Raw genomic sequence first — 26,651 nt, forward strand, 5'->3', positions numbered from 1 at the left:
AAAATATTCTTTGTGGGAATTCACTGTGTGTAGAGTTTTATGTATTGACTTAACTTATACGATCTTCGATCACAAGCATGTGGAGTTTCACGAGTATGGTTTTCAACCATGAATATTCTTCGATCTCGAATTCGGCCTTTAGCCATGAGTATGGTCTTCGACCATGAACAGATATTCGATCACGAGTTTGAGTTTGGGCTTCGGTCGTATAGTCTTCAACTATGTATTTGACTTTCAGTCACAACTATGGCTTTCGGCCACATGAGCTTGGCCTTCGACCATATGAACTTCCCTCCACAAGGCAATAAGGAACTTGAAGTTTTCATTCTTATCTTGAGTGGTCTAGTGGTTTCCCCACCATACAAAGAGCAATTAAACATATGCATAGTCGAGAGGTGCCCATTTACTTTTCATCCAATTATTTATATAGCAAGCTGCCAACAAATTCTAACCATCCAAGAATAATGCAATTTCATCAACGTACGAAAACAAGTTTCAGTTCATATGCATTCTAAAGCTTTGTCAATGGATGGATCAATATAGAGGTTTAGTAGCATCTAGTTAATGCACATATGACTATATTAAAATTCACGCATAGAGCCATATATAAGTGTTTCTCAACTCTCAACTGCAGGAAGAATAAAGAAAAATACCTTTGAATTTTCTGCTCACACACCTTTGTGGCCATGGCTTCACCAAATAAAACATTAGCCTTTGTAAAATCGTATCGGGTATACCATAGGCTCATGGCTCATAAAAGACCAGAATCATTATTCTTTATGTCTCATGCATGCAATTCATATGCAATAATCACTGGGGTATTAGTAGTACAAAGGAAAAGTTGGACCTGCACATATGTGGATTACTGAGGCAGCCATGATCTTTGTGCCTGAAACTCAAGTCGTTGAATTCTGGCGGTGGTGAGATTTTAGGCCCAAATTTAGGGAAATGGACTAAGCGATATAGCTAGCCTTGTTCTATTTTCAGTTCAAGGCATTGCGCTAGCATCTTCGTCTGGTCTTGATAAATTTTTGCATTGTTTGTCTTCTGGATAATTCTTTGCTAGCGATTAAAGCGTTTCTCATTCAAGAACTTTTTTAGCAAAACATTATCTTTGAAAAACTCCACTTCTAAGCATTCAATCAATAATGGAGTGTAAGCATACAAAATCATCATGTGCAAGTAAGAATTTTAGAGGTCATGATACTTGACAAATTCCAAATACGAACATACTGTTCTCATAAGCAATAAAGATATGACAGGTGTGCTGTTTCAAATATTGACATTTCTACGAAGGCATAGAGGCCCCCAACCCACACCCACCGTGTGTGGCGACATGGGCATATCTCCTAATACAACTAACTATACGGATTACCTAGCAAGTCCAGTACAACTTTGTGATAGGCATATAAGTTTGTTATTCACATGCCTTAAAATCAATGATGTGGGGTAGTCCACGAAACAATTCTCACAATGAAATAGTGTGGTTACACACCAATTCAGTGTAGTAAATCACATAAAATTGATCATGCTTCAACGTCTAATGCGATATATATGCATTTGTAGGATAGATGGGCATCCAGATTTCAAAGAAACAGATTCTATGCACCATGCAAATTAGTGGCTCAACGTTTTTCTCTTTTTGTCAAACCAACCCATTTCTCAGATTCCATTTCTCTTTCCTCTGTTCTTCATAGAATCAATGCCCATATGAAGGCACACATGGAAACATTGATTTGAACAAAACCCATTTCTCAGATTCAAATTTGTTTCTTGCTCACTTTTCCTTCACTTAATGGCAATCCCAAACTCAGAAACACCTCGAACTCCAAACCCTAATGATGATGCCAAACTTGATCACTCTCTCCATAGCTTGTAGACCTTTCTCAGGCTCTTCGGCTTCTGCCAGTACTCTTTTCTGAGCTTCAGCCTCTCATGGCTTGCTTTCCTTCTTGTGGTTGCACTTCCAGTGGTATCATTGAAATCTCTTATAGTTCCAGTAGTGAAAAGTATGAGATCAAAAAGTTTGAGCTTCAGATTCTGATTTCTGAGTCTCTTGTGGGTGCCATTTGTCTTGTTTGTATTTCTTACAACCACCGAAAGTATGGCATACGGAGGTTCTTGTTCGTGGATAGGTATCATGGTCATAAACTTCAGTACCGTGATGAATATATACAAAAGATCAATGCGAGTTTGGCAATACCCGTAGCTCCTTTATTAATTTATTTCCTTTCTCAAGCACGCTAGAAAGATATCACAAATTATACGGTTAAAACTCCACCTAGCTTTTAGCATACCGGTTGAAGATGCTCTTGATGTTAAGACACCACATGCAAAAAAATAAGTTAGGATACTAAGGTCCTAAGGCACAAATAAGCGACTTTCAACCATTGATAAATGACGAACCCTACATACATACGTTAATGCTTTGGAGGTGCCCAAGCGTGCATGGAAGCTTGTCTCGAGCACATATCAAGCATAAAAGATCTATATCCACCTTCCATGTTACTTACCACTATATACAGCATGGTGATTCAAGTAAAAACCTCCCAATACCGCATGCTTGGTTGGTACCCAGTTTGGCAGATCCAAAGAAAGGCAAAACATCCCCTACTTGCTTTAAACCCACGTTTCCTCCATTCTATATCTATCCACAATGATATATTTCCCTTCCTTCCTTCCTTCCCCAAACTAGAAAAAGCCAAGTCAAACACGTGTATAGTAATAATCAATTACTCTCTCCTCTTTTAGTTCTTGTTTGTCTGCGCCTTATAATCAATGACAAAACAATCAGTATCTCTTGGCCACACATGTCTTGGCCGCACTCACAGAGTCACAGTTATATTATATATATATATACTTCTGAAGAGCTAGCTTAGCTCCAATTCTAATCAACCATGGCTGAGGAAACAAATCCCAGCCGTTGGATCGATCCCAAGAGCGGCTACTGTCCACAAACCAAGACCTTCCACACTCTCCGACCTCCGGTCCCACTCCCGCCTCTCTCCCAACCCCTCTCCCTCACCCATTTCGCTCTCTCCCTCCTCCAATCCTCTGCGGTCGCGCCCACCACAACCGTCCTCATAGACGCCGCTTCCGGCCGCCATGTCTCGTACGAGAACTTCATCGGCCAAGTCCACTCCCTCACTCTCTCCCTCCAGTCCTTTGCCCCCGCTCTCTCCAAAGGCCACGTGGCGTTCATTCTCTCGCCTACTTCCCTCCACGTCCCCGTGCTCTATTTCTCCCTCCTCGCCTTAGGCGTCGTCGTTTCGCCCGCCAATCCAATCGGGTCCGAGTCCGAGATCGCCTACCAGGTCCGACTCACCCGACCCGCCATCGCTTTCGCCACATCAGCAACCGCTCACAAGCTCCCCAAGGATGAGCTTCGCACCATAATCCTCCTCGACTCACCCGAGTTCCTGTCCATGCTCAATCGGGTCGGGTCATCCGACACCAGACCAGAATTCGGAGTCGAGGTCAGCCAAACCGACTCGGCGGCGATTCTCTTCTCATCCGGCACCACTGGACGAGTCAAAGGTGTTCTCTTGACTCACCGCAACTTCATCGGCCTACTAGCCGGGCTCCACGCGCTGCGGCTCGAACCCGACCCTACCCTACCCGAAGAGCAAGCCGTCTCGTTGTTCACGCTGCCTCTGTTCCACGTCTTCGGGTTCTTCATGCTGGTTCGGGCGGTGGCGATGGGTGAGACCTTGATTTTGATGGAGAGGTTCGATTTCGAAGCGATGCTGAGGGCCGTGGAGAGGTACAAGGTCAGCTACATGCCGGTGTCTCCGCCGTTGATCGTGGCTCTGGCGAAGTCCGAGCTGGCTCAGAAATACGATCTCAGCTCGCTTCGGCTTCTCGGATGTGGCGGCGCGCCTCTGGGGAAGGAGGTTGCTGAGAGATTCACTGAGAGATTTCCCAATGTGGAACTTGTGCAGGTCAGAAAATTAAATAATCCGTTGTCAGAATTCCATACGGCTGTTTAATTTATTTTTTCAACTTATATTACAGGTAAGTGAATAATACGTTTATAATTAATAATACACATAAAATACAGGTAAGGCATTTGTGATTAATTAAGGTTGACATATCTAATCCTACAGTTTTGATTAAGGTTATACTGACTTTCCACATTGTGGGATTAATTTAGGAGACTTTTCAGTTGTGAATGTATCAAGGCCAATGTGGGTTGGTTGCTTTTGTGGGTTTCAAACATGTGAACATACTTTTCAATATTTGTGATTAATTTGAATGACTTTTCAGTTTTGAAGCAAAGAGTCAATGACCAGTTAATATAAACATGTGGGTTGCTTCTGTTCTGTGCCATATCCCAACAGGAATAGAACAGTGATGATGACTGCTGGTTACGTTACTTGCATAATTCTGTTGTGCATATGTTATCACATTTGTGATATGCCAAACTCTACTATTGCTAATTGTCAAATGCTTGATTAATATTATGGTTTGTTCAGGGATACGGTTTGACCGAAACTGGGGCAGCGGCTACGAGGATGATAGACTCTGAAGAGTCAAAACGGTATGCTTCTGTGGGCCGCTTATCCGAAAATATGGAAGCTCAGATTGTTGACCCCGAAACTGGAGAGGCCTTACCTCCTGGCCAGAGGGGCGAGCTGTGGCTGCGAGGTCCAACAGTCATGAAAGGTAATGAGACTTTGTCTTGTCACAAGTGTCCTACATTGCAGAAATAGTTTAAGATACTTTATAAGTTTTCGGCGCCTTTTCTTACCAATTGGTTAATATAGGAGCAAGTTCTAGCCATGAGTCGTGACACCATTACCTAATCTAATTGATCTTTGTAAAACCATTGACTTACAGGTTATGTAGGAGATGACAAGGCAACTGCTGAGACCTTGGACTCAGCCGGGTGGTTGAAGACTGGTGATCTTTGTTTCTTTGATGATGAGGGGTTCCTCTACATTGTTGACAGGTTAAAGGAATTGATCAAGTACAAGGGCTATCAGGTGATTGCAAGAGAGATCCTTTGAGAGTTAAACTCATAACAAAGATGGTTGTATAAGTATGTGATCAGTCCATTTGAGTAATGTGTTGTTTGGTCTCTCTATGTCTGGAACAAATTGCAGGTACCCCCGGCTGAGTTGGAACCTATACTTCAGTCCCATCCCAACATTGCTGATGCCGCTGTGATTCCGTATGTATATAGTACTATGACATTCTCTGCTTGTGAAAAGCTAGTTTCTTTCCTGGCATCAATCTATCAATTGACGACTTTAATCGCTTATTTGTCACTTTTGAAATTTTTTAGAAGTATTTAGCTGGGAAAGGAAACTGGTCCATAGAAAAACAAAAAACAAAAGAAATTCAAGAACTTATGAGATCATTGAAGAAAATTTTGACAGATATTTTGCCAATTAGTTTGCCTTTGTGATGAAATCTGGTGTTTTGCCTCCACTTTCTTGCATAGTTAGTGTCATGGTTACATGGTAGAAGATCATAGTTTCTGAAAGAATTTTCAGTATGTTTCATGTATCTGTTTACCTCCTCAAGGTATACTAGTTCTGATTTCTGCCCGTTGGCGTTTCTGAAGCAGGTATCCTGATGAAGAAGCAGGGCAGATTCCCATGGCCTATGTAGTTAGAAAGCCTGGAAGCAATATCAATGAGGTTGCAGTTATGGATTTTGTTGCAAAACAAGTATGCTTCTGAATACTTGTAAAAAAATGCAATTGATTCTTTTCATAATTAACATCCATACGTCCAGTTCTCTTGAAGTTGTATTTTACAGGCCATCATATAGAAGTTGGTTTGTTATTGCAGGTTGCACCCTACAAGAAGATTCGACGTGTATCGTTTATCAACTCCATTCCAAAATCTCCAGCAGGAAAGATCTTGAGGAGGGAGCTCATTAGTCATGCTCTATCTAGCCGTTCATCTAAATTATGATTTACTTCTTCAAACAAAGGAAAGCTTGCTGAGCATTGCATTCCAATTCAACATATCAACTTGTTCATGTTCTTTAGCATGTATATAAGTGCAATCGATCTTGGAAGTCACAGTTGTTATGTTTCCGATCACAATTCGACCGTGTAAAGCCTTTTATAAGATAAACCTATGTTTAAGCCTAATTGAAATCTGGCCCGGTGAAGCACAACCTTTCCACACATTATTTGTTTTTGTTTTGTGTCCACGTTATTTATGTTTACTGTATATCTATCTGTGAGAGAGTTTGAAACTCATCATTCAATCAAGATCCTTGATGCACTTGTTTCCCTAGTAAGTGTTTTTGCTTATGTTGTATTCTGAATGTAATATACGTACTACCAGAGACTTGTTACCATTATTGTTCTCATGGATCTACCATGATACCTTTTGTCACATAAATTAAATGGCTATCAAACTAATTTCCTCATTTATCATAATATGGTATCGCCGCGCGGCTATACTCTTAAATATTCTATTTATAGAATATAGATTTGTTTCTGGGAAAATGGTTAATAATAGTCCTACAACTGAACATCAACTTAATGGACGAAGAAGCAATGAAATACCGCATTACATTCCATTTGGACATTCTTCTATTGCACTAATCTGTCACAACCACAAGAAAAATGTGTGAGGCATGCCTGCTTTCTAATTTAAATAGTATGGCCGCCCGGCTATACTTTTACAATATTCATATACTTTAAAAAATTTCTATTCAAAGTGTGTAGCCGCACGGCTGTACTGTTAAAATATTCTACTTATAGATTATAGCCGAACGGCTATACTATTACAATATTCTATTTATAGTGTATAGCCGTTCGGCCATACGTTTAAAATATTCTATTTACAGGGTATAGCCGTGCGGCTAGACGGTTAAAATATTATCTTGTGGCTGGCATTTCTCTTGTTTGTATTTCTTACAACCCCAGAAAGTATGGCATACGGAGGTTCTTGTTCGTGGATAGGTATCACAGTCATAAGCTTCAGTACCGTGATGAATATATACAAAAGATCAATGTGAGTTTGGTAATACCCATAGCTCCCTTATTTAAACAGTATAGACGGGCAGCTGTACTTTCTAAATACATTCGAACATTTTAACAGTATAAATACTAATATTTTCGAATATTTTAAGAGTATAGCCGGGCGGCTATACTCTTTAAATATATAGATATTTATAAAAATACCCAATCCTAGACATGTATTTATAAAAATACCCAAGCACTATGTAAACATAGAAACATACCCAAAATGGGTTTTGGGTATGTGTGTAATGATGGGTTTTGGGTATGTTTATAAATGGATTTTGAGTGTGTGTAATGATGAGTTTTGGGTATGTTTATAAAGTGTTTTGGGTGTTGGGTATTTTTATAATTTCAGCCCCCATTTTGGGTATTTTAGTGAAACTCCCTTAAATATATTTGTAACGAACACGAAGCTCTCGCAGAGTACGGATCGCAGTCACAGCCATTCCGCTTCTCCATCAACTCAAGCTTCGATTTCTTCAGTTTCGGCAACTTCATCCTCCGGGTTCAGCACCGAAAAAAGACCCAACCCGCCTAGGAGGCCCGCCTGCCGCCTAGCGCCCGCCTAGCGCCTGCCTAGCCGCCTAGGCCTATTTTTGGAACCCTGCGATTGACTGAAAGTCTGAAACCCGAAATTAAAAAAATTTAGCTGTAAATTTGAGCATGTCATTGATGGATTAATTGGCTATATTTCAGGGGAAGAAATGTACTGGATACCCTGGGGGATGTTTGTGGAAGCGGATCGAATAGATCGTTGTGTCACTGATGGAAATCTGGTTACTACAGCAGCGTGGCATGGCCAACCAGAACTTGTATGCTCTGATTCTGCGTTTACATTCCTAGCAAATGATCCCACCTAATAGGATGCCTTCACCATCTCCTTGTGTTGATGGATAAAGTGTTTTCACTCAAGCCACCCAAACTCATTCTCAACTCTTAAGATAGTTTCTTCTCCACTTCAATTTTTTGAACCATTCATGTAAATATCAACAGTTATGCAGTATTATTGAATACTAAAGATTTAAAGTACTTCAAATGTTTGGCTCTTTCTTTTTATTTTCAATCTAAAACTACTTCAGACAGGTTATGGATAGGCTTCTAAAACTACCTCAACATCCTCAACTACTTCAGACAGGTATGATCAATTTCTTTTTATTTTGTTGAGATGTGCTAAACATGCTAGTAAATATCATGTGGAAGCTGTGGCAGATGCAATCCAAAGACTTTGGCCTGAAATTACATCTAGAGAGAGAAAGAGAGAGCTGAAATTTCCATTGATGATCAAGACAACTAGTCTGGAATGCGTAGAATAACAAGTGCCAGCAAACGTTTTGCAAACAAGAGAAAGGAAAAAATAAAAACGGAAGAAACATGTAATTGGAATATGGTAATATTTCTTAAACAATTCGTATATATTTATATAGTATAGCCTTGCGGCTATACGTATAAAATATTCTATTTACAGAGTATAGCCGGGCCGGCTATACTTATAAAACATTCTATTTACAGATTATAGCCGGGCGGCTATACTTTTAAAATATTCTATTTAAAAGGTATAGCCGAGCGGCTATATGGTTAAAATATTCTATTTAGAGAGTATAGCCGTACGGCTATGCTCTTAAAATATTATTCTATTTAAAGAATATAGCCGCGCGGCTATAAAGTTAAAATGTTCTATTTGCAGAGTATAGCCGCGCGGCTATACGTTTAAAAAAATATATATATATATATAACAATGCATTGCACCAACAATGAAACAGAGTTACCTACCAAGACCAACACACCAAGGTAAATCTATCGATCCTTCAAAGCAAACTGCCAAGCCAACAATGGTTGCTTTCAAACTATAGAAGATCTCAGAACCTGGGACCTAACATAAAAGAAATAATTAAGCTATTACAACCCTTAATTATCAACAAATGAAAAGCTATACGGAACAAAAGTAATCACCACTAAGCACTCCCTTAAAACGTTGTAAATAACCGTACAGAAAACACAGCTATAATGTTGTAAAAGACACCAAGATTTTAAAATTTCCAGAACCTGCAAGGAGTTGATCAATAGTCAGAACTTAGAACTAATCTGGCATTCTGGCAATGCAGATGTCTAACCTCAATGGTAGAGATTGGGACTTCATAAGGAGGATGAGAGACCAAAGCATGAGCTAGTTCTTTCAATAAGCACTCCTATTGAAAGAGTCCTGACGAGCTGAATTGATTTAGCATCCCGTATATCATGATCCTCATCTAACCAGAATGCCCCGCATGGTATGGTAGATTCTTACTCTCGGCATATATGTTTATTTTGACAACATGGGTACCATGCGGCATATACTCTACCATGCGGGGCATTTTGTTATGCAATATATCATTTATATACTCTAGCTAGAGGCCATATACTTCAACATATCCACCAATATATCATGTATATAAATGCAATCTTTGAAGTCACAGTTGTTATGTTTCTGATCAGAATTCGAGATAGTTTGAAATTCATCATTCAATTCAATCCAGACCCTTTTGTGCTTGATGCACTGTCTGTACCTCCACAACAAGAGGTGGCTCCCACGCGAGATACGCATTTTCCTGTTTGGGTCATATCCATTTATAAATTGGATGTAGACTTGATGTCAGAAATGTCCCAGACCGTTAGGTAAGTTAGGTTAGTTGGTGATGCTTCGGTCCAACTTGTCAACTACGCAAATTTACATAATAAACCACTGAATGATGTAAATGGCATAAACCACTGATTACCAAATTATATATAATTGGTCCAAAAGGCTAACTTTGACTGTCAGGTAATTTTATTACTTATTTTTCACGTCTTCTTCGGATGACGCAATCCAAGCAGCACACTGAATTTTTGTGGTGTTTAGTATTATTATTTAATTACTTCACTTATTAATTTTCCAATCCCCTTTGGATTAGAGAGCTTCTAATCTATCAAATATTAGTAAAATAAACCTTGGGGTGGGGGAGAGAATGTGAATTTCGTGAAACTCCTTGACCCTTGGACATTCTCCCATATGTGTATGTAGACTGCATAATGTGAAAATCATGCTGATTAGCTGACTAAAAGGCAAAAGTAGCAAATCCAGTATCGAATCTCCATTAAAATACCATAAAGTGGTACTAGAATTTTCTGCATAAAAACTCACGCACAGCCAAGCCCCATCAGTCTGGCTTTGTCTACTTCTATTGTGACTTGCAGTTACAGAAAGCAATCTCAACATTCCCCAAACCTTGTTCATATGCTTAACTCAAAACTACAGAACAGAAAAACCCATTTCTCAGATTTCATTTCTCTTTCCTCTGTTCTTCATAGAATCAGTGCCCATATGAAGGCACACATGGAAACACTGATTTGAACAAAACCCATCTCAGACCAACCATTCAAATTTGTTTTTCACTCACTTTTCCTTCACTTTATGGCAACCCCAAACTCACAAACAACTCAAACTCCATTGATAGATGCATCACAAACACAAACAAACCCTAGTGATGATGATGATGCCAAACTTGATCACTCTCTCAACAGCTTGGAGACCTTTCTCAGGCTCTTTGGGTTTTGCCAATACTCTTTTCTGAGCTTCAGCCTCTCATGGCTTGCTTTCCTTCTTGTGGGTGTTGCACTTCCAGTGGTACTCATTGAAGTCTCTTATAGTTCCAGCAGTGAGAAGTATCAGATCAAAAATTTTGAGCTTCAGATTCTGATTTCTGAGTCTCTTGTGGCTGCCATTTCTCTTGTTTGTATTTCTTACAACCTCAGAAAGTATGGCATACGGAGGTTCTTGTTCGTGGATAGGTATCATGGTCATAAGCTTCAGTACCGTGAGGAATATATACAGAAGATCAATGTGAGTTTGGAAACAATACCCATAGCTCCCTTATTTAATTTTTTTCCTTTTCATTTTATGCTTGTGACCTTTATGTTTCTACCTGAGTAATTCTACTGTTGGGGGATAAAATTAAATTTTATGCAAATAGTTGGTTGAAGTAATTGTATGTATTGGCTAGTTGAGTTGATGTAAAAATCAATTTTAGTTGAAAACAGAACCTGAAACTTAAATTAACAAATACTTTTACTACAAGTTACTGTCAGTTTCTCCCTTTGACTCACTCTGCATCTTGCACTTGGCTGAAGTTTTAGCTCTCAAACCTTCTTCAAGACTCTGAAGTTTGGCACAAATTTTCCATCTTGCTTTGATGTGCTAATTCCAATGAACTACTTTGGGAACATCTTGTTTCCATTATGTATTATAGCTAATACAGCAGTGAGATCATAATTTTGTACATCCCACTTCTTCAGAACTTCTTCCGCTTGCTGGCAGTGTGGGTATTGCCTTTCCTCCTTCTGAAGACTGCTCGTGAAGTCACTCGCGTAATTTATGTTCACTACGATTCATGGTGGAAATCTGTTCTTGCATTGCTTGCTTTGCTTGTGTCATGGACGTTTTCAACTATAATTTTCCTATCAGGCAGTGCTTTGTTCAACTTGGTGTGCAGTTTGCAAGTGATACACTTTGAGAACTATGGGAAGCTTTTGGAAAGGGACATGGATGTTTCTGCGTATATCGAAGAACACACTCGTCTAACGCAGTATGTATCCAAGATTAGCCACAGATTCCGAATCTATCTTATTTTTCAAATTTTAGTTGTGACAGGCAGCCAAGTTGTGGCTCTACTGCAGACCACAGGAAATCACGGAATCGTCAATCTCATCAACGGAGGCGATTTTGCAGTAAGTTCAGAACAATATGCTTCATGTTTCACATGGATCTCAAAGAGATTGAACTATTTTTTTGGCCATACAAGCATATTCAACTTAGCTAGATCAAACTTTTGCTATCCCCTTCCCCACTAAGAAATTTGATCTCATAATGTGGTTGTGACTGGTTTTGATGAATAAAGTGCTCAACTGAATCACTTGACATATATGCCTTTCTTCTTGTTTTCTTGTCTTCTAATACTGTCAGAGGGATAGGCTTTGGATTTACAGTTCTAACTTCCTCAAGCTATACTTAGTATCACTTGATTATCACTATTGCAGGTCTGCTCTATTGTTGAGCTTGTTGGGTTAATTATATGCCTGCATGGGGCTACAAAGATTTCACACAGAGCTCAAGGTCTTGCATCAGTTACTAGCAGATGGCATGCTGTGGTCACCTGCAGCTCCAACGATGCATCTCAATCGAGATTCGACAACAGTTCGGGAAACTTGGAGATTGCTTATTCTGCTGGTTCATTACCCATAACCTACTCAGAAAGCGATCTAGAGTCAGTTGATTATGTGCCAGTGCCGACAAGTACACAAATAGCTTCATACAAGTCCCTCTATCAGAAAAGACAAGCTTTTGGTATGTCCGCAAGATCAACAGAAATCTTGTAACTTGATGGAATGCTTTGATGCATTGCTGATCTTGGCTTTTGTGTTTTTCTTTCACGTTTAACAAGTTTGTCCTGCTTTCAGTTACGTACATGCAATCAAATCCGGGTGGGCTTACCATCTACGGCTATACGGTGGATCGGGCGCTCGTTGGCACCGTCTTCTTTCTTGAGTTCTCACTGGCTCTCTTTGTGCTGGGGAAGACAATTACCTTCACCACCAAATGATTTTATGAGCACTCACTCTTTCGGCAGCTGACTACTCGCTTGTGATGCGTTTAAGGGGCAGACTGGCTGCAATAGACTCTCTGCTGTATTTCAGAGGCAGAAATTTCACTGGGCGCTATAGCATTTACTTTTTACCAAGGACTTCATTTACTTAGGGTAAACAAAGGCTCAGAGATGTGAGATTATTTTTCTGATGAACAAATGTCATGGTTTGATTAGACGATTTTATTGTTTTTTTCTTTTCACAGAGGCTTGGTCACTTGATAGCTGCACATTTTTCTTTGATCCCTATACTTTACGCACAAGCCGTTTTGATACCTATTCAAAAATTTACCAAATCCATTCAGCCCCAACCTTTGTCGAAGGACTTAAACAGACCAAAAAAAATTAATGGGACAAAGCACAAAATATACGACAACTAGTTAAAATACCCCAAAGATCATCTAAATTCAGTCAGAAACATCTGCAGTGCTAGAATTGGAAAAGAAAATGGGTAGTATGATGAGATGTCCTTCGTAGCACAAGAAAAGTTACTGCTGGTTTAGTATTATTACTCAATATGAAATACAGATGTTGCAAACTTGAAAATTACAGCTGCTTTTAGGTATGAAATACAAATATAGCACACTGCCACGCTCAGATTTTCGCTACTTATCTGTAATCCAAAAGAATTTGCAGGATAAAAGTTTAGTTAAAGAAAAAAAATTGCATGCAAAATCAAACTGGATCTCCAGTGCTCTGAAGATATTTGGGGGAAAAACACAACTTAAAAACAGAAACCTTGGACATTATAATCTTTACCATTAGATGGTAGTTCCCTCATGGCTGATCACGCTGCGAATTCATACAGGCTATCAAGAGGCCCTGGCTTGCAAATTTTAACATTGATCTTATGTGGCCAAGACAAAAATTGAAACATGTCAATAGACATCGACTATAGCAATTCAACCCGTACATCTTCAACCTAGAGTGGTTTCAGAAAAGAAAGGTATGAACTTGAATTTGTTTTGTCATCAATTTTCAACTTTCATTATGATTTCCCAATTAGATTTTTTGATTTAAATGTGCCACCTTGTAGCAGGATCACAAAATAAATGGGAGGTTGGACAAAAGGGCAAACCCTTACTCTTCATCATCATAATTTTCTACTGATATAGCAAAAGATTGAAGTACAATGCAAAAACTAGAGATGCCTATGTTCACTCCCCATGGCGAAAAATATAATAGCAGCCGTTAGATTCACACATAAGTACAAAATAAACAAAAAGCAACAACCTTACCAGCCAATCGGTCTAGCTGCAGGCAAGCAAAACTCTCCATTTGTAATAGCAAGCTAATTCCTAACCGAAGAATGCACATGGGAAGATACAAGTCAAAAGTAAAAATTAACCAAATGAAGGAAACGCAAAGTAAGAAACACAAAATTTACAATAAGACACAGAAGCATAATATAAGTTTACAACCACATTGTCCTGGCAAGCAACACTACTTAGACAATGAAACTGACCTGCACTATCAACTTACAGTGCGCACACGTATGCACATGAGAAGGAATACAAACATGGAACGACTTCTAATTGGGAGAATTCCATCGATGCAAGAATGAAACCTCCTAGCAGCAGTCATTGCATATTCCGAAATTGTATTCTTTTATTCATGTATTTGAAGTCGTCTAGATATAACTTGCATTTCACGAATAAACTAAAGTAATTCTTTTACTCTGAACTTGAAGACAAAGAAAAAAAAATCCAGCATTTTAATTATATATTTGCTGAATGGAGTATAAACAGACAATGGCCTAGCATAGGATAACCATAAGCTAAGCATTGGGGGCAGAGCATCATGATCTAAGAAAACATGGATAATTGGATACACCACAATACAAGCAACCAGCAATACATGTAAAAGACTGGATACACCTCAAAAGCCATTGTGTGCAGTAAAATAACTTACGTTTGGGAAAATTCCTGTCCTTCAAGTGCGAAATGCCAATAACACCCTCCCATTCTTTTAAGGCCCAGAATCTCTTGCAAATAAAAGTATAAAGCATGAATAAAGAGAAAACAACAGGTTTTACATAAAAATAGTGAAGAACTTGGAATAGAAACAATATGATTCAATTATGTACAAAGACTGCACCACTATGCTGCTCTTAAAAGGATTAACCATTACTGCCCACCGACTCTCCATGCAACTCCCTTGCTGTAGCTATCCTAAAGGGCCCTACAGTCACGTGTTGTGCTTTGCAGCTGCCTAATGGTCAGGTTAGCAAAATTTGAAGAACTGCCATAAAAAAGGCTAAGATTATTGCTTAAATTTTTCTCACACTGCCTGCTGTTTAGGTACCGGTCTTGAATGCTGATCAGGAGTAATTGGCTTGAAATCATATCTTGGTTCGGGGGACTCACGAAACCAGTTATGGTTGAGAGCATCCTTTGCTGTTATTCGCTCCGCAGGGTTATATGATAGGAGCCGCTTCAACAGATCAAACCCCGATTCAGAGAGCACTGGGGATGATCCAGTGAAAGATGCAGCAGGAAATTTCTTGCGCAGATGATTGTAGCACCTGAAAAAGATTCAGAAACTATTAGAATGATAGCTAAACAGTGAAAACGAGTATTAAAATGATCTGCAGGTAAGAATAAACTCATTAAAATTAAAATAGAAGAAAGAAACTTACGGTTGTTTGACAGAATTAACTTTGAAGCCTGGCAATTTGGATAATCCACTTTTCTCATCTGGTGTACCAAGCATTCTGAAGATCTGCAAACATTTTAGTGAAACACATCATGAAACGATCAAGGAAAAATTAGAAATAAAATAGCTTAAGTAACATGGAACAAAACAAACCTTATCAATCTGATCAACTTCAGTTTTCCCTTTGAACAGTGCATCCTTCGCCAACAATTCAGCCATTATGCAACCAACCGACCACATATCAATTGCTGTAGAGTACTGTTTTGTACCTAATAGAATTTCAGGTGCCCTGCACAGTAGAACAATACACAATCACTTCAAGTTGCCCAATTAATGTGTAGTTCTGGTCTAAAAGATACTAACAGAAAAAATATAATAAATTGACCACTTCAATACTGAGTAGAGTGAAGCTCACCTGTACCACAGAGTAACAACCAAAGGAGTATATGGCTTCAGTGGACTCCCATACTGGCGTGACAACCCCAAGTCACATATTTTCAACTCACCCTCCTTGTTCACAAGGAGATTTGATGATTTCAGATCTCTGTGAAGGACCCAATTGTCATGAAGATACTCTACACCGTTCAAAAGTTGTAGCATCAAGTACTTTACTTCACCTATACTAAATGGCTGTTTCATAGACTCCATTAGCCCCTTGAGGTCATATTCCATATACTCCATGACCATATAAACACCATCAAAGTCGTCCATAACAACTTCCTTAACACCTACAACTGAAGGGTGATTAAAAGACAAAAGAATGTTTATTTCTCTCAATGCTGACATTGGGAAACCATCACAACCCTTATCAACATCCATCTTCACCTTCTTTAATGCTACAATTTCTCCAGTCTTTTTATCTCTGGCTCTATAGACAACACCATATGTGCCTTCATTTATTTTGTTGAGTTTTTCGTACTCAAACACACTTCTGCAACCCTGAAGCATGTTTATACTTCCTTGCATAGGCACCGCAGGCTCTTCAATCTTAGGAATATCAACATCATCCTCTGAATCAGACTCTGAATCAGAGTACAACTGGTTAATGGCAACGCCAGCATTCCCATCATGTTTATCAATATTCATGTTTTTGTCACATAACTCGTCTTCTCCATAATATTTTTCTCCAGGCGTCTCAAAGCTGCTTTCTTCGTCAGAGCTAGAAACTCTGGTCCGGCTCCCCCCGGAGCCTTCTCTTTGGATCTCCCCACTTTCAGGCGAACTGCATGGGTCATCAGCGATATCCCTTGGAGCCCTTGGAGAATCACTATCAGATGCCCATCTTGAGAATGAGATGTTGGGTGGATGGACCATGTTTTTTTTAGCCTGCTCATCTTGCCCGGAGTGCTCAGAATGCAGCTGTGTAGACAAATCAGCAGGGGCCTCCGATTGACAACTACCCTCCAAATAATCTGCCACAGAAGATTCAAAGACCTCCACTTCCTGAGACTTAACCACTGTAACTGGAGACTTTGAAACAACCCCATCAAAAAGAACGTTCTGAACTGAGGTTGGATGAGCAGGAGACGGAGGAATAACTGGAACAACTCTATTCTTTGATGAGACTCTCACTTGCTTCTCTTCTCTGTCCCATATAATAGGAGAAAACTTCCTCTTCTTCTCAGGAGGCAATTGAACCAAACATTCACTCTTTTGAGTTTTGCCATTCCTAGAACACGGTTCTGAGGAATTTGACGACCGTTCAGACCCTCCTGAATTGTGCACATTGGAAGGTAAATGGAATCCATTCTTATGTTTGACGCCATCACCTCGACAAACCCCATTCCTATAAGATTCAAATTCTCTTTTGGAATAATTATAAGAATCCCTTCTCCTCAAAACATCGACTCGCCCTGTCGCCATATGATTAACAATCTCTTCTAAATCAGTGATCAAACTCAACAATCAAAATCAAAACAGAAAACCCCAATCAATTTTCAAAACCCTAAACCCCCAAAAGTCAATAATTTAGTTGGTTCAAACCCTAGCCAATCCAAACCAAAATAACAAATTGAATCTTTTTTTTCCGAGCAAACCCAAGATCAATCAGCACAGAAACACAGAACACAGAACACAAAATATTCAATTACAAAATCACAAACAGATAGGCAAATCGGCGAATAACAAACGATGATCGTGAGCAAATACCCTAGACCTCGATTTCTGTGAGACCCTTGATAAATTCACAGGTATCGGAAGGCCTTACCGGCAAGAGATCGCTAACAGAGAGAAACGAAATCGCAACGGCAATGAGAAGGCCAACAACACCGATCAGCCTCCAAGGTGCTTCGCTTTTACGCGTTTAGATAGCCTGTCCTCTGACTTTGCGTGCTATCTTATATATTTATATCCTTTGGCGTCGGTTTGGAAACCGCGTGGTACGTGTATTTTTTGTGCCCTTTTCCTTTTTGTTATGGGAAATATTTATTTTCCTTTTCATTCTGGGAAACTTTATTTTCCTTTTTGGTGGTGTTTATGTTTCTGGGCCTAAAAATTATTTCACAGGGTTTTTAACATTGAGCCTGCCTGCCCATATTATGGATACAAATTCAGGCCCTTTGGGCCTTTTTTTTTTTAACGAAACTAATGAAAATCTGTATAGAAACCCATAAGCTATTCGGCCCTTTGGGCCTATTTGTACTCCTATCCGAAAAGAATAGATCATGTTGATGAATTAACACGACTCCATCCTAACACGAAATTTAATCACCATTGCTTGCTTGCTTAATATATATTATGTTATGCTTTAATCATCATTTCTTGCTTGCTTGCTTGACATAAATTTGAATATGTCGAGATTTACTGACACGAATAATTAACGAGTCAATCTACTACTAATCATGAATAACCCACGCATTAACAAATTAAATAGAGAAATAGAACCAACACAAGCAAGACCAATAACACAAATTGCAAACACCTATGAGTTTGACGTGAAGGTCCAATGACCCTAGAGCCCGGTGGCATAGTCGTACTAATCCTCTCATCAATTTCCCACCCCAAGGCAGGCACATAATTCAAAGAAACCGCCCCCTCTCCTTATCCTCCTCATCTTCATGAATAAGTTGCATCACAACCAGCTCACCATACGCACATAATGCCATGCACCGCCTACATCAGGATCAAGCCCATAACGATAATGCTCTACAAACCTATCTTTTTGGTCATTCCTCTATATAACGTATCTATCACCACACCTCCTCTTACAAGCATAGCATTTAGTTTTATTAGCCGAAGGAAAAAGAAGAAAAAAACGAAAATGATGGGAGTTGGCACAAATGGGTACACTGCACCAGCCACCAGGAAGAGTAGTGGTGGTGGTGCAGGCTATGATGTTCCTGAAGGGGTCGAAATCCGGGGACGGTTCGATGAAGAATTTGCCAAGATTCTGACCAAGGAGGCTTTGGAATTTGTGGTGGAGTTGCAGAGGGAGTTTAGGAACCGGATTAAGTATGCATTGGAGTGTAGGAAGGAAGCTAAGAGGAGGTACAATGAGGGGGTTGTGCCTGGGTTTGATCCAGCTACCAAGTTCATTAGGGAAACAAATTGGGTTTGTGCACCTGTCCCACCAGCTGTGGCTGATCGGAGGGTGGAGATTACAGGACCTGTGGAGAGGAAGATGATTATCAACGCTCTCAATTCTGGAGCCAAAGTTTTCATGGTCAGTATTATTAATTAATTTTTATTTTCCTTTTTTGCTAGCTCGTCTTGCACTCTTCCGTCACCCTGGAGTCATGAGAGAAATTTTTGAGTGTCACCGTAACACTATGTAGCGTGATTCATCTAAATTCTAAATAATAACATAGATACCTCTCTAACATATACGGGCCCAATTTTATAAATCTCATCTTTAATGTGACATGTGAGTCGTGACCGATAAATGTTGTACAAATAATTTTATAGGCACAAATGAAAATGGTTCTTGTCCATGTAGGCTGACTTTGAAGATGCACTGTCACCAACTTGGGAGAACCTAATGAGAGGCCAAGTGAATCTGAAGGATGCTGTTGATGGGAGCATAACCTTTCATGACAAGGCCAGAAACAGAGTTTACAAGCTGAATGACAAAAACACAGCCAAGCTTTTTGTGCGTCCAAGAGGATGGCACTTGCCCGAGGCTCACATTTTAATTGATGGTGAACCTGCAACTGGTTGCCTTGTGGACTTTGGCCTTTATTTCTTCCACAACTATGCAGCCTTCCGCCAAACCCAAGGTGCAGGGTTTGGCCCTTTCTTCTATCTCCCTAAAATGGAGAATTCAAGGTAACCAATGACTTATCCCTAAAAATTTAATCTCTCTGTTTATCTATCTAATTTGGAAGATGCATGAAAATTAGACTTATTTTTCGGTGCTGCTTCTGTCACGATTTTGGCAGGGAAGCTAAAATATGGAACTGTGTGTTTGAGAGGGCAGAGAAGAAGGCAGGGATAGAGAGAGGAAGCATTAGGGCAACTGTTCTGATTGAAACACTTCCAGCAGTGTTTCAAATGGATGAAATCCTGCATGAGCTAAGGGATCACTCTGTTGGGTTGAACTGTGGAAGATGGGATTACATTTTCAGCTATGTTAAAACCTTCCAGGGTCACCCTGACCGACTATTACCGGACCGGTTTCTGGTGGGCATGACTCAGCATTTCATGAGGAGTTACTCTGATCTCCTCATCAGGACATGCCATAGGCGCTGCGTGCACGCCATGGGGGGGATGGTAAGCATTTCTGTCACATATATAGCATGAGTCTGCAGCCATAGACAAGCTCTGTGCATGTATTTTTTATGGACAAGCCTTGTGCATTTCATACATGCATATGGGAACCAAATTCTTGGTTAGCTAATTAAGTGATAACAGTCACACAATGACTTGCAGATTCATATGAATTTATGAAAATTAATTAGAAATGATAAAAAAAAAAAAAACAAATTCATTAATTGTTGTTGGTAATTTGTGATTGAGCAGGCAGCTCAGATTCCAATCAGAGATGACCCTGCTGCAAATGAAGCAGCACTGGATTTAGTGAGGAAGGACAAGTTAAGAGAGGTAAAAGCAGGACATGATGGGACTTGGGCAGCTCATCCAGGGCTAATCCCAGCCTGCATGGAAGTCTTCACCAACAACATGGGCAGCAACACCCCTAACCAAATCCAATCCATGAGGAGAGAAGATGCATCAAGCATCACTGAAGAAGACCTCTTGGAGAGGCCCCGAGGCGTTCGAACGCTGGAAGGCCTCCGCCTGAACACCCGAGTCGGGATCCAGTACTTGGCAGCATGGCTGACTGGGACAGGCTCAGTGCCTCTCTACAACCTCATGGAAGATGCTGCAACAGCTGAGATAAGCAGGGTGCAGAACTGGCAGTGGATCAAGTATGGAGTGGAGCTGGATGGAGATGGGCTTGGAGTGAGAGTTGGGAAGGAGCTGTTTGGGAGAGTGGTGGAGGAAGAAATGCAGAGGATTGAGAGAGAGGTTGGGAAAGAAAAGTTCAAGAAGGGAATGTACAAGGAAGCTTGCAAGCTCTTCACCAGGCAATGCACTGCTCAAACACTTGATGATTTTCTCACCCTAGATGCTTATAATCACATTGTCATGCATCATCCAAGGGGATCATCCAGGCTCTAAATTCAGATTATCTTAATTAATCACCTGGTTTCTCAATGTTTAGTTTAAGGATCAGTTCCTCTAGCAGTCTTTGCCAAATCAATAATAATGTACTCTCTCTCTCTCTCTCTCTCTCTCTCTCTCTCTCTCTCTCTCTCTCTCTCTCTCTCTCCAATAACTGGACTTTTGATCATCAGTTATCAATCAATGGATGATCAATGGATCATGTGAACCCCTGTATCATTGGTTCATATATGATCCAATGTATTGAGGGTGGTTTCATGCAATCCAACTGTACTCTGTAAACATATTTTCCATCATGATATGTATGTCTTCTGTAATGAAATCGTCCATATTTAAAACATGCCCATTAGTTGTAACTTATATTGGAATTGAACAATCACTTATCCTAATCTAACCCATTAGTGCCCCCATTAATCATAAGTTATCACTTGATTATATATATAAAATGTGTGATTTCAAACATTGGTTCAGCTTTCTCTCTTTTTTTTGAATTCTTTTAAATAATGAACATTTTTACAACATAAATTATAAAATTCGAATAAGTACTCGTTGTGCATAAGTGGCAAGTTTGGACACAAAACAGTGGAGCTCATATATTTATATATAATATATCTTCTTCTTCTTTTTGCCATATATAATATATATCTTATGAACTTGAAAAAGGAAAAAAAACACTTGTTGTGTGGAGTGGCAAATTTGGACACAAACATTTTTAGAGCCCAAATTGGACTAAAAAACCATGATATTTTTAAAAATATGAGTTTTCAAATATTGATTTTAAGATCTAAAAACTTGTTTGGTATTTCCAAAACTATTTTAAAGATCTAAAAAAAGATTTCAAAAATCCATTTCCCTTTTTCACAGTGGTCCACCATCGATTGGTACACGTCACAAGCACGGGCCAACCTTTACAATGGCACCATCCTTCACCCTATGATCTTCATCATCACATTGCGCTGCGCTTGTAAAATTGAAAATAGTAGGGCCATGGGTTCCCTTTTTTTTTTTCATATGGAAAATACTTCCCTCCTTCCACTGTAAGTAGAAACTCTTACATTCTTGCCAATGGCAAGATGACATGTGTGCATAAGTTTTTCTTATTGTGTTTTTTATGAATTATTTTTGCACATGTGTCAAATAATGACTTGCATGGAATTGGGAGTATCTCCTTCCAATCATGATTCCTAAGGAAAAAGGAGTATCTCTTTCCACGGAAGGAGGGAAGAAGTATTTATTTCATATTGGGTATTTCAGAAACACCTTATTTCAAACAGTGACACATCCTAATCGATGGTGGACCAGAGAGAGAGAGAGAGGAGATGGAGAAGACATAGAGATAAGAAGGGGAATGCTATCAACCTTCTTTCTAATCTTATCTTTTGGACCTTCTCACTTTCCTTCTTGACAGGTGTCATTTTATTTTCACTTAAAACAATATCATTAATAGATCAAACCACCTAATTTTCGTTTTCCATATTTACTCTTATTTGTTGTATTGACTTTACTTTAATTTATTATTATTTTTTTACAACTTTCTTAATACTTTGTAAAAAATTATTATATTAATTTATTAAATATTAAAAAATTCAGAATAAAAAACCTATCTTAAGTCGTCCCCACCTTTTTCCCCATAGCCCAGCACCTCCATCTTCCCCACCATCTCCTTAGCGCCACCCATCTCCACCCCACCCTCTCCTCACCAACTCCCCTTACTCCTTCCCTTCTCTTTCCCTCTTTTTCAATCTTCCCCCAATCCCTCTTCAAACAAAACCAAGCCCCTCCAAGTTTGGGTTTGAGGACCATCACTAAGCATCAACAACAACAACCCAGCTCAAATTTAAAAATCTCACCTTCGGGTGTGAAGGTCTGGCTCTCTCAAAATGATGAGAGGGAGGGTTGGATTTGGGGCTGCAAGTCTGTGATTATTTGAAGAGAGAGAAATTGTTTAAAAAAGTTAAATGAAGTGAAGTAAACATTAAAGTCAACACATATCACGAGGAAAGAAAAGAACAGGTAGGTTATTTGATGTATTAACGACATTTTTTAAGTGTAAAGAAAATAACACATATCATAAGGAAAAGAGATAAAATTAAAAAGAAAAGATTAGAAAGAAGATTGCAAACCATCCAGATAAGGGAGAGGGGAACGCTCACTTTTTATAATTTAAAAAATGAGCCTTTTGATTTGTTTTAAAGTTTAATTTTTTTAAAATGAAATTTAAACTAAAAAATTATTTAAACCAAACACTTATAATTGCTTGCATAAATCTTTTATATAAACAAGTACTAGAAGTACGAAGGAGTAGTAAGACTTGGTGTCCGAAAATTGGGTCGGTCGGCCATAGATATATAGACAGCTATAGGAATCGTGTACCTTTGGAAAGGACCAATGACTGTAGTATATGTGAAACACGACACGCCTACTGCATGCAGAGAGAATGATGCCGATAGGGTTACGTGGTGCAATAAACTGAGAGAAAAGAGGATGAACAGATCGACTTTCATCCCATCCCAACAACAGCAGATCGTAAAAGATAGATAAGCTCAAAACCATTCAAAATTAAACGCACACATATCCAATTCACCCCCTCCACCTGTACCCCCATCCAGCCACACACATGCCCAGTGTTCTCTCTCTCTCTCTCTCTCTCTCTCTCTCTCTCCAACCTCAACAAAGAATAACCACATGACATGACACACACCATCTCTCTCGTCAGATGCCCTTACCTTTGAAAAATATACACACCATCTCCTATCGTCGTTTCATTGCTCTTCTTTTTTCTCTCTCTGATATGAGAGAAAAAAATAGAACCGAGGGAACAATGAAACGGAGATGAGGAAGACTTTATCGCTTGCTTTAAAAATCGAACTCCGTACAGTTTGTGTTCTGTGCATAAACAGTGCTCAATATCATATCACATGTGAACCATTCAAAGAAAAAAATGTTCTTGATTGCACCCAAAATAAAAAGTACAGGACATTTGAACATAAGAAAGTATTAAACATTGCCCGAAAATATTCACACTTGTTAATTACGGTCATTCATTTAAGCTTACTGCTAATAAAACGCAAAGCAACTCCTCATCAGTTGTTTGTTATGAACTTGTCGTCTCTAGCTAGCTTTTTACCCTGTCGGTTTACCGACCCAAGCAAAGAGCAGCCTTCACATCCAGCCTCCACGCAAACCCACCACTATCCATCCTCCACACGTCACACGGGAGCGTCAACGAGCTCCAATCCCCTGCCGACGACGACCCACCGCACCCGTTGTACTGCACCCTCACCCTGCACGAGAATGCTGCCGTGTCGTAATTACTCATCACACCCACCGCCTTCGCCGCCCTCTCCTTCGTCACCAGCCACACCATCGTCTCCCTTTCCTCCTGTTCCCCCACCATGCTCCTGTACGCCCCATTAGTCCACACCACCCTCCCCGAACCGTCCGATACAAACCCCGGACACGTGTCCCTCTCCAGATTCATCCTCCTCTCCCCGTCCGTACGCCCTAGTCCATCTCCGTCCACCCACGTGTCCGTCACACAGTCCACCGTCACGCACGACCCCACCACCCTCACCGGCCTCCGCTGCTGCATATTATTCATCGTACTCATCTCCTCCCCCACCACCTTACTCCTACGACATGTCGTAGAAGAAATACAACTACTATTACTCTCGAAACTCTCAAAACTCAGCCACGTGGCCGAGTAACTACTCGACTTCCTTTCTCTCTCGGAGCCTTTTGGCTCAGGGGTCTCCGGCAACAGAGGCAGGGTCACAACCGTCTTTTCCTCACCCAAACCCTTCGACGATCTCCTTCTCTTACTGATATTATTATTATTATTATTATTATTATTGCAACCCTGCTTCACACACCTCCGAACTCTCTTCCCCCTCCCCCTCCCCCTCCCCCTCCCCCTACCACTCTTAACGTAAACGTCACCGTTTTCCGGCGTTGACCCACCGGAAGCCAATCCTCCTCCGTTGACCGGCTTCGGAGCAATCGGTCTGAACCTCAACATTATCCTATCCACCTGCGACATATCATATTCTCCTCCGTACCTCGCTATACAACACCCTCCTCTCCCATCCATCTCTCTCTCTCTCTCTTCAAAACCCAAGTTTTTTTTTTGGGCAGAGTTGTTTAGTCTCGCACTCAAAGCTGATAGCTCAGCAATGGAGGTGGCGAGGGCATATGGGATTTATAAGAGCGACGTGGGAGGAGACACGTGTGGGAAAAAGACACGTGTGTCAACAGGTACAGCAACAGCGAAGGTAGGACAGAGGGGATTGGCTGGGAGCCGAGACGTGGCGTTGTGATGTTTCGGGGCCCACGTGATTGAGAGCTGCGAGAGGGTTTTGATTGGGCCCTGCAAGCCTGCCAATGGGAGGGCGATAGGTGTCAGGCCAGAAGAGAGTGTTTTTGGTGACTGAGTGCAGCTTCCAGAAGGTGGACACGACGCCACAAGTGTTTCGGGTTTCTATAATTGGCATGAAACGTTTTTCTCCAGATGGACGGTCAGATTGTGGCCTCGGGCTTAGATTCCTGAGGGACGTTGGATTGTGTTTTGGTCTTTTCTTTGTCTCCGTGATTGGAGAAGAAAGGTAAGATCCATGGAGGGATTTGACTGATATGCCCTCGTGTTTCGTGAGCTGAGAGTTTGGAAAATGACACGCTCTGGTTGGAGTTAGCAATTTGCTGATTTGTGGATTGGTTTCAGCCTATCAGATATCCATCAGATCGGGGAAGCCCAATGTAGAAAGAAAATAGAAAATAGACAAAACCAAAATACAAGGAAATTATCAAAAGTAGCCCAACCAGGATGTTTGCTTCTGTTGTTTTCAGGGGAATTTATGGGCAAAATGGGTATTATTTTGTATTGGTGACTTGTATGGTTGGATAGTGGGACTGTTCATTTACAACTTTGCTATTGACTGATTGAGATATCACATATCTAACCCAACTATTATGAACCACGAATCTTTTGCTTTCACCTCTTTGAGATTTTTGTTGGTGTCAAGATGATCTTCGTCATCCCTCGTCAGCTTTGACTACCAACATGATTTACCCTCTTTTTCTCATCTTTTATTTTAATGGTTGGATGGGAAAAATTAAAAGAATACGTTACGCGAAGTTATGATATGTATGAGATATAAATAAACGTTTAAAAATATTTACAAAAGTCACACTGTAATACTTTTAATTCATAAGAAATGAGAAAAAAAAAGTCGGAATCGAACCGGAAATGTAAATGAATTAATTCCACCCACATGTTACAATAGTACTTATGTGTGACTTTTACCTGCTTCCACTATTGTTGACTTGGAAACAGTAAATTTGTGTGTGTATGGCTATAGTAATACTTTTGATCAATGAGATATGGGGATTCGAAATCTTCTAACTTTACATAAACTTTGGAGATAAATGTACTCAACTCTATAGCGTGGAATGCGTGTAGAGATGGAGCACAAATAGCGCACTAATCGAAATCACTTATAACACATGGACGAATGAATGATCTAGACCTCGACACCTTATTATATTATATCAAGAGTGAATATAAGGAAAACACACACATATAATTGGTTTGCATAACATCATCATTTGTGTTTGTGTGTTTCCTATTTGATCCAAATACATCTTTTCAATGGAAAAGAATGTCCACAAATTAACACAAGAACATGATGCTTTCTCTTTGGTTGGGGCAAATGTTAGAAGAAGCATAATCCACCCCCACC

The 26,651-nt window shown here is 40.0% G+C and overlaps 5 protein-coding genes across 5 annotated transcripts; 3 read left to right on the forward strand and 2 right to left on the reverse strand.

The window, feature by feature from the left end:
• The first annotated feature begins 2,797 nt into the window (after window positions 1–2,797).
• Window positions 2,798–6,258, forward strand: LOC110745208 (4-coumarate--CoA ligase-like 9). The gene is made up of 6 exons (XM_088253310.1): window positions 2,798–3,941; window positions 4,476–4,665; window positions 4,840–4,985; window positions 5,106–5,173; window positions 5,573–5,675; window positions 5,799–6,258. The coding sequence occupies exons 1-6, from the start codon at window positions 2,898–2,900 to the stop codon at window positions 5,922–5,924; spliced, it is 1,677 nt and encodes a 558-aa protein (XP_088109436.1). The 5' UTR covers window positions 2,798–2,897; the 3' UTR covers window positions 5,925–6,258.
• A 3,674-nt stretch (window positions 6,259–9,932) lies between these two features.
• LOC110745202 (uncharacterized) lies at window positions 9,933–12,859 on the forward strand. Its single transcript, XM_021945276.2, has 4 exons — window positions 9,933–10,844; window positions 11,297–11,728; window positions 12,038–12,344; window positions 12,458–12,859. The coding sequence occupies exons 1-4, from the start codon at window positions 10,416–10,418 to the stop codon at window positions 12,598–12,600; spliced, it is 1,311 nt and encodes a 436-aa protein (XP_021800968.2). The 5' UTR covers window positions 9,933–10,415; the 3' UTR covers window positions 12,601–12,859.
• A 257-nt stretch (window positions 12,860–13,116) lies between these two features.
• Window positions 13,117–17,625, reverse strand: LOC110745200 (cyclin-dependent kinase G-2). Its single transcript, XM_088252958.1, has 4 exons — window positions 15,713–17,625; window positions 15,451–15,586; window positions 15,281–15,363; window positions 13,117–15,166 (listed from the first exon to the last, which is right to left on the reverse strand). Exons 1-4 carry the CDS (start codon window positions 17,158–17,160, stop codon window positions 14,923–14,925), a joined length of 1,911 nt encoding a protein of 636 aa, XP_088109084.1. The 5' UTR covers window positions 17,161–17,625; the 3' UTR covers window positions 13,117–14,922.
• Window positions 17,626–18,485: 860 nt separating this feature from the next.
• MLS (malate synthase) lies at window positions 18,486–21,016 on the forward strand. Its single transcript, XM_021945272.2, has 4 exons — window positions 18,486–18,958; window positions 19,232–19,560; window positions 19,674–20,004; window positions 20,254–21,016. The coding sequence occupies exons 1-4, from the start codon at window positions 18,557–18,559 to the stop codon at window positions 20,911–20,913; spliced, it is 1,722 nt and encodes a 573-aa protein (XP_021800964.1). The 5' UTR covers window positions 18,486–18,556; the 3' UTR covers window positions 20,914–21,016.
• A 2,828-nt stretch (window positions 21,017–23,844) lies between these two features.
• Window positions 23,845–25,099, reverse strand: LOC110745199 (uncharacterized). Its single transcript, XM_021945273.2, has one exon. The coding sequence runs from the start codon at window positions 25,004–25,006 to the stop codon at window positions 24,053–24,055; it is 954 nt and encodes a 317-aa protein (XP_021800965.2). The 5' UTR covers window positions 25,007–25,099; the 3' UTR covers window positions 23,845–24,052.
• Between the last annotated feature and the right edge of the window lie 1,552 nt (window positions 25,100–26,651).

The sequence above is a fragment of the Prunus avium genome, chromosome 5 (assembly GCF_965620075.1).
Source record: "Prunus avium chromosome 5, drPruAviu1.hap1.1, whole genome shotgun sequence".
In the NCBI taxonomy this organism is placed as follows: domain Eukaryota; kingdom Viridiplantae; phylum Streptophyta; class Magnoliopsida; order Rosales; family Rosaceae; genus Prunus; species Prunus avium.

What these genes read in the sequence shown, in the direction of transcription:
- LOC110745208 (XM_088253310.1), top strand. Translation starts at nt 2,898, where the DNA reads ATGGCTGAGGAAACAAATCCCAGCCGTTGGATCGATCCCAAGAGCGGC. An exon ending in AGGTCCAACAGTCATGAAAG is followed by an intron (nt 4,666 to 4,839) that starts GTAATGAGACTT and finishes ATTGACTTACAG; the next exon opens with GTTATGTAGGAGATGACAAG. An exon ending in TCAAGTACAAGGGCTATCAG is followed by an intron (nt 4,986 to 5,105) that starts GTGATTGCAAGA and finishes AACAAATTGCAG; the next exon opens with GTACCCCCGGCTGAGTTGGA.
- LOC110745202 (XM_021945276.2), top strand. Translation starts at nt 10,416, where the DNA reads ATGGCAACCCCAAACTCACAAACAACTCAAACTCCATTGATAGATGCA. An exon ending in AATATATACAGAAGATCAAT is followed by an intron (nt 10,845 to 11,296) that starts GTGAGTTTGGAA and finishes CCACTTCTTCAG; the next exon opens with AACTTCTTCCGCTTGCTGGC. An exon ending in TCAACGGAGGCGATTTTGCA is followed by an intron (nt 11,729 to 12,037) that starts GTAAGTTCAGAA and finishes TCACTATTGCAG; the next exon opens with GTCTGCTCTATTGTTGAGCT.
- LOC110745200 (XM_088252958.1), bottom strand. Translation starts at nt 17,160, where the DNA reads ATGGCGACAGGGCGAGTCGATGTTTTGAGGAGAAGGGATTCTTATAAT. An exon ending in GTTGTTACTCTGTGGTACAG is followed by an intron (nt 15,587 to 15,712) that starts GTGAGCTTCACT and finishes TCTACTGTGCAG; the next exon opens with GGCACCTGAAATTCTATTAG. An exon ending in GTTAATTCTGTCAAACAACC is followed by an intron (nt 15,167 to 15,280) that starts GTAAGTTTCTTT and finishes AATCTTTTTCAG; the next exon opens with GTGCTACAATCATCTGCGCA.
- MLS (XM_021945272.2), top strand. Translation starts at nt 18,557, where the DNA reads ATGATGGGAGTTGGCACAAATGGGTACACTGCACCAGCCACCAGGAAG. An exon ending in CTGGAGCCAAAGTTTTCATG is followed by an intron (nt 18,959 to 19,231) that starts GTCAGTATTATT and finishes TTGTCCATGTAG; the next exon opens with GCTGACTTTGAAGATGCACT. An exon ending in TGCACGCCATGGGGGGGATG is followed by an intron (nt 20,005 to 20,253) that starts GTAAGCATTTCT and finishes GTGATTGAGCAG; the next exon opens with GCAGCTCAGATTCCAATCAG.
- LOC110745199 (XM_021945273.2), bottom strand. Translation starts at nt 25,006, where the DNA reads ATGGATGGGAGAGGAGGGTGTTGTATAGCGAGGTACGGAGGAGAATAT.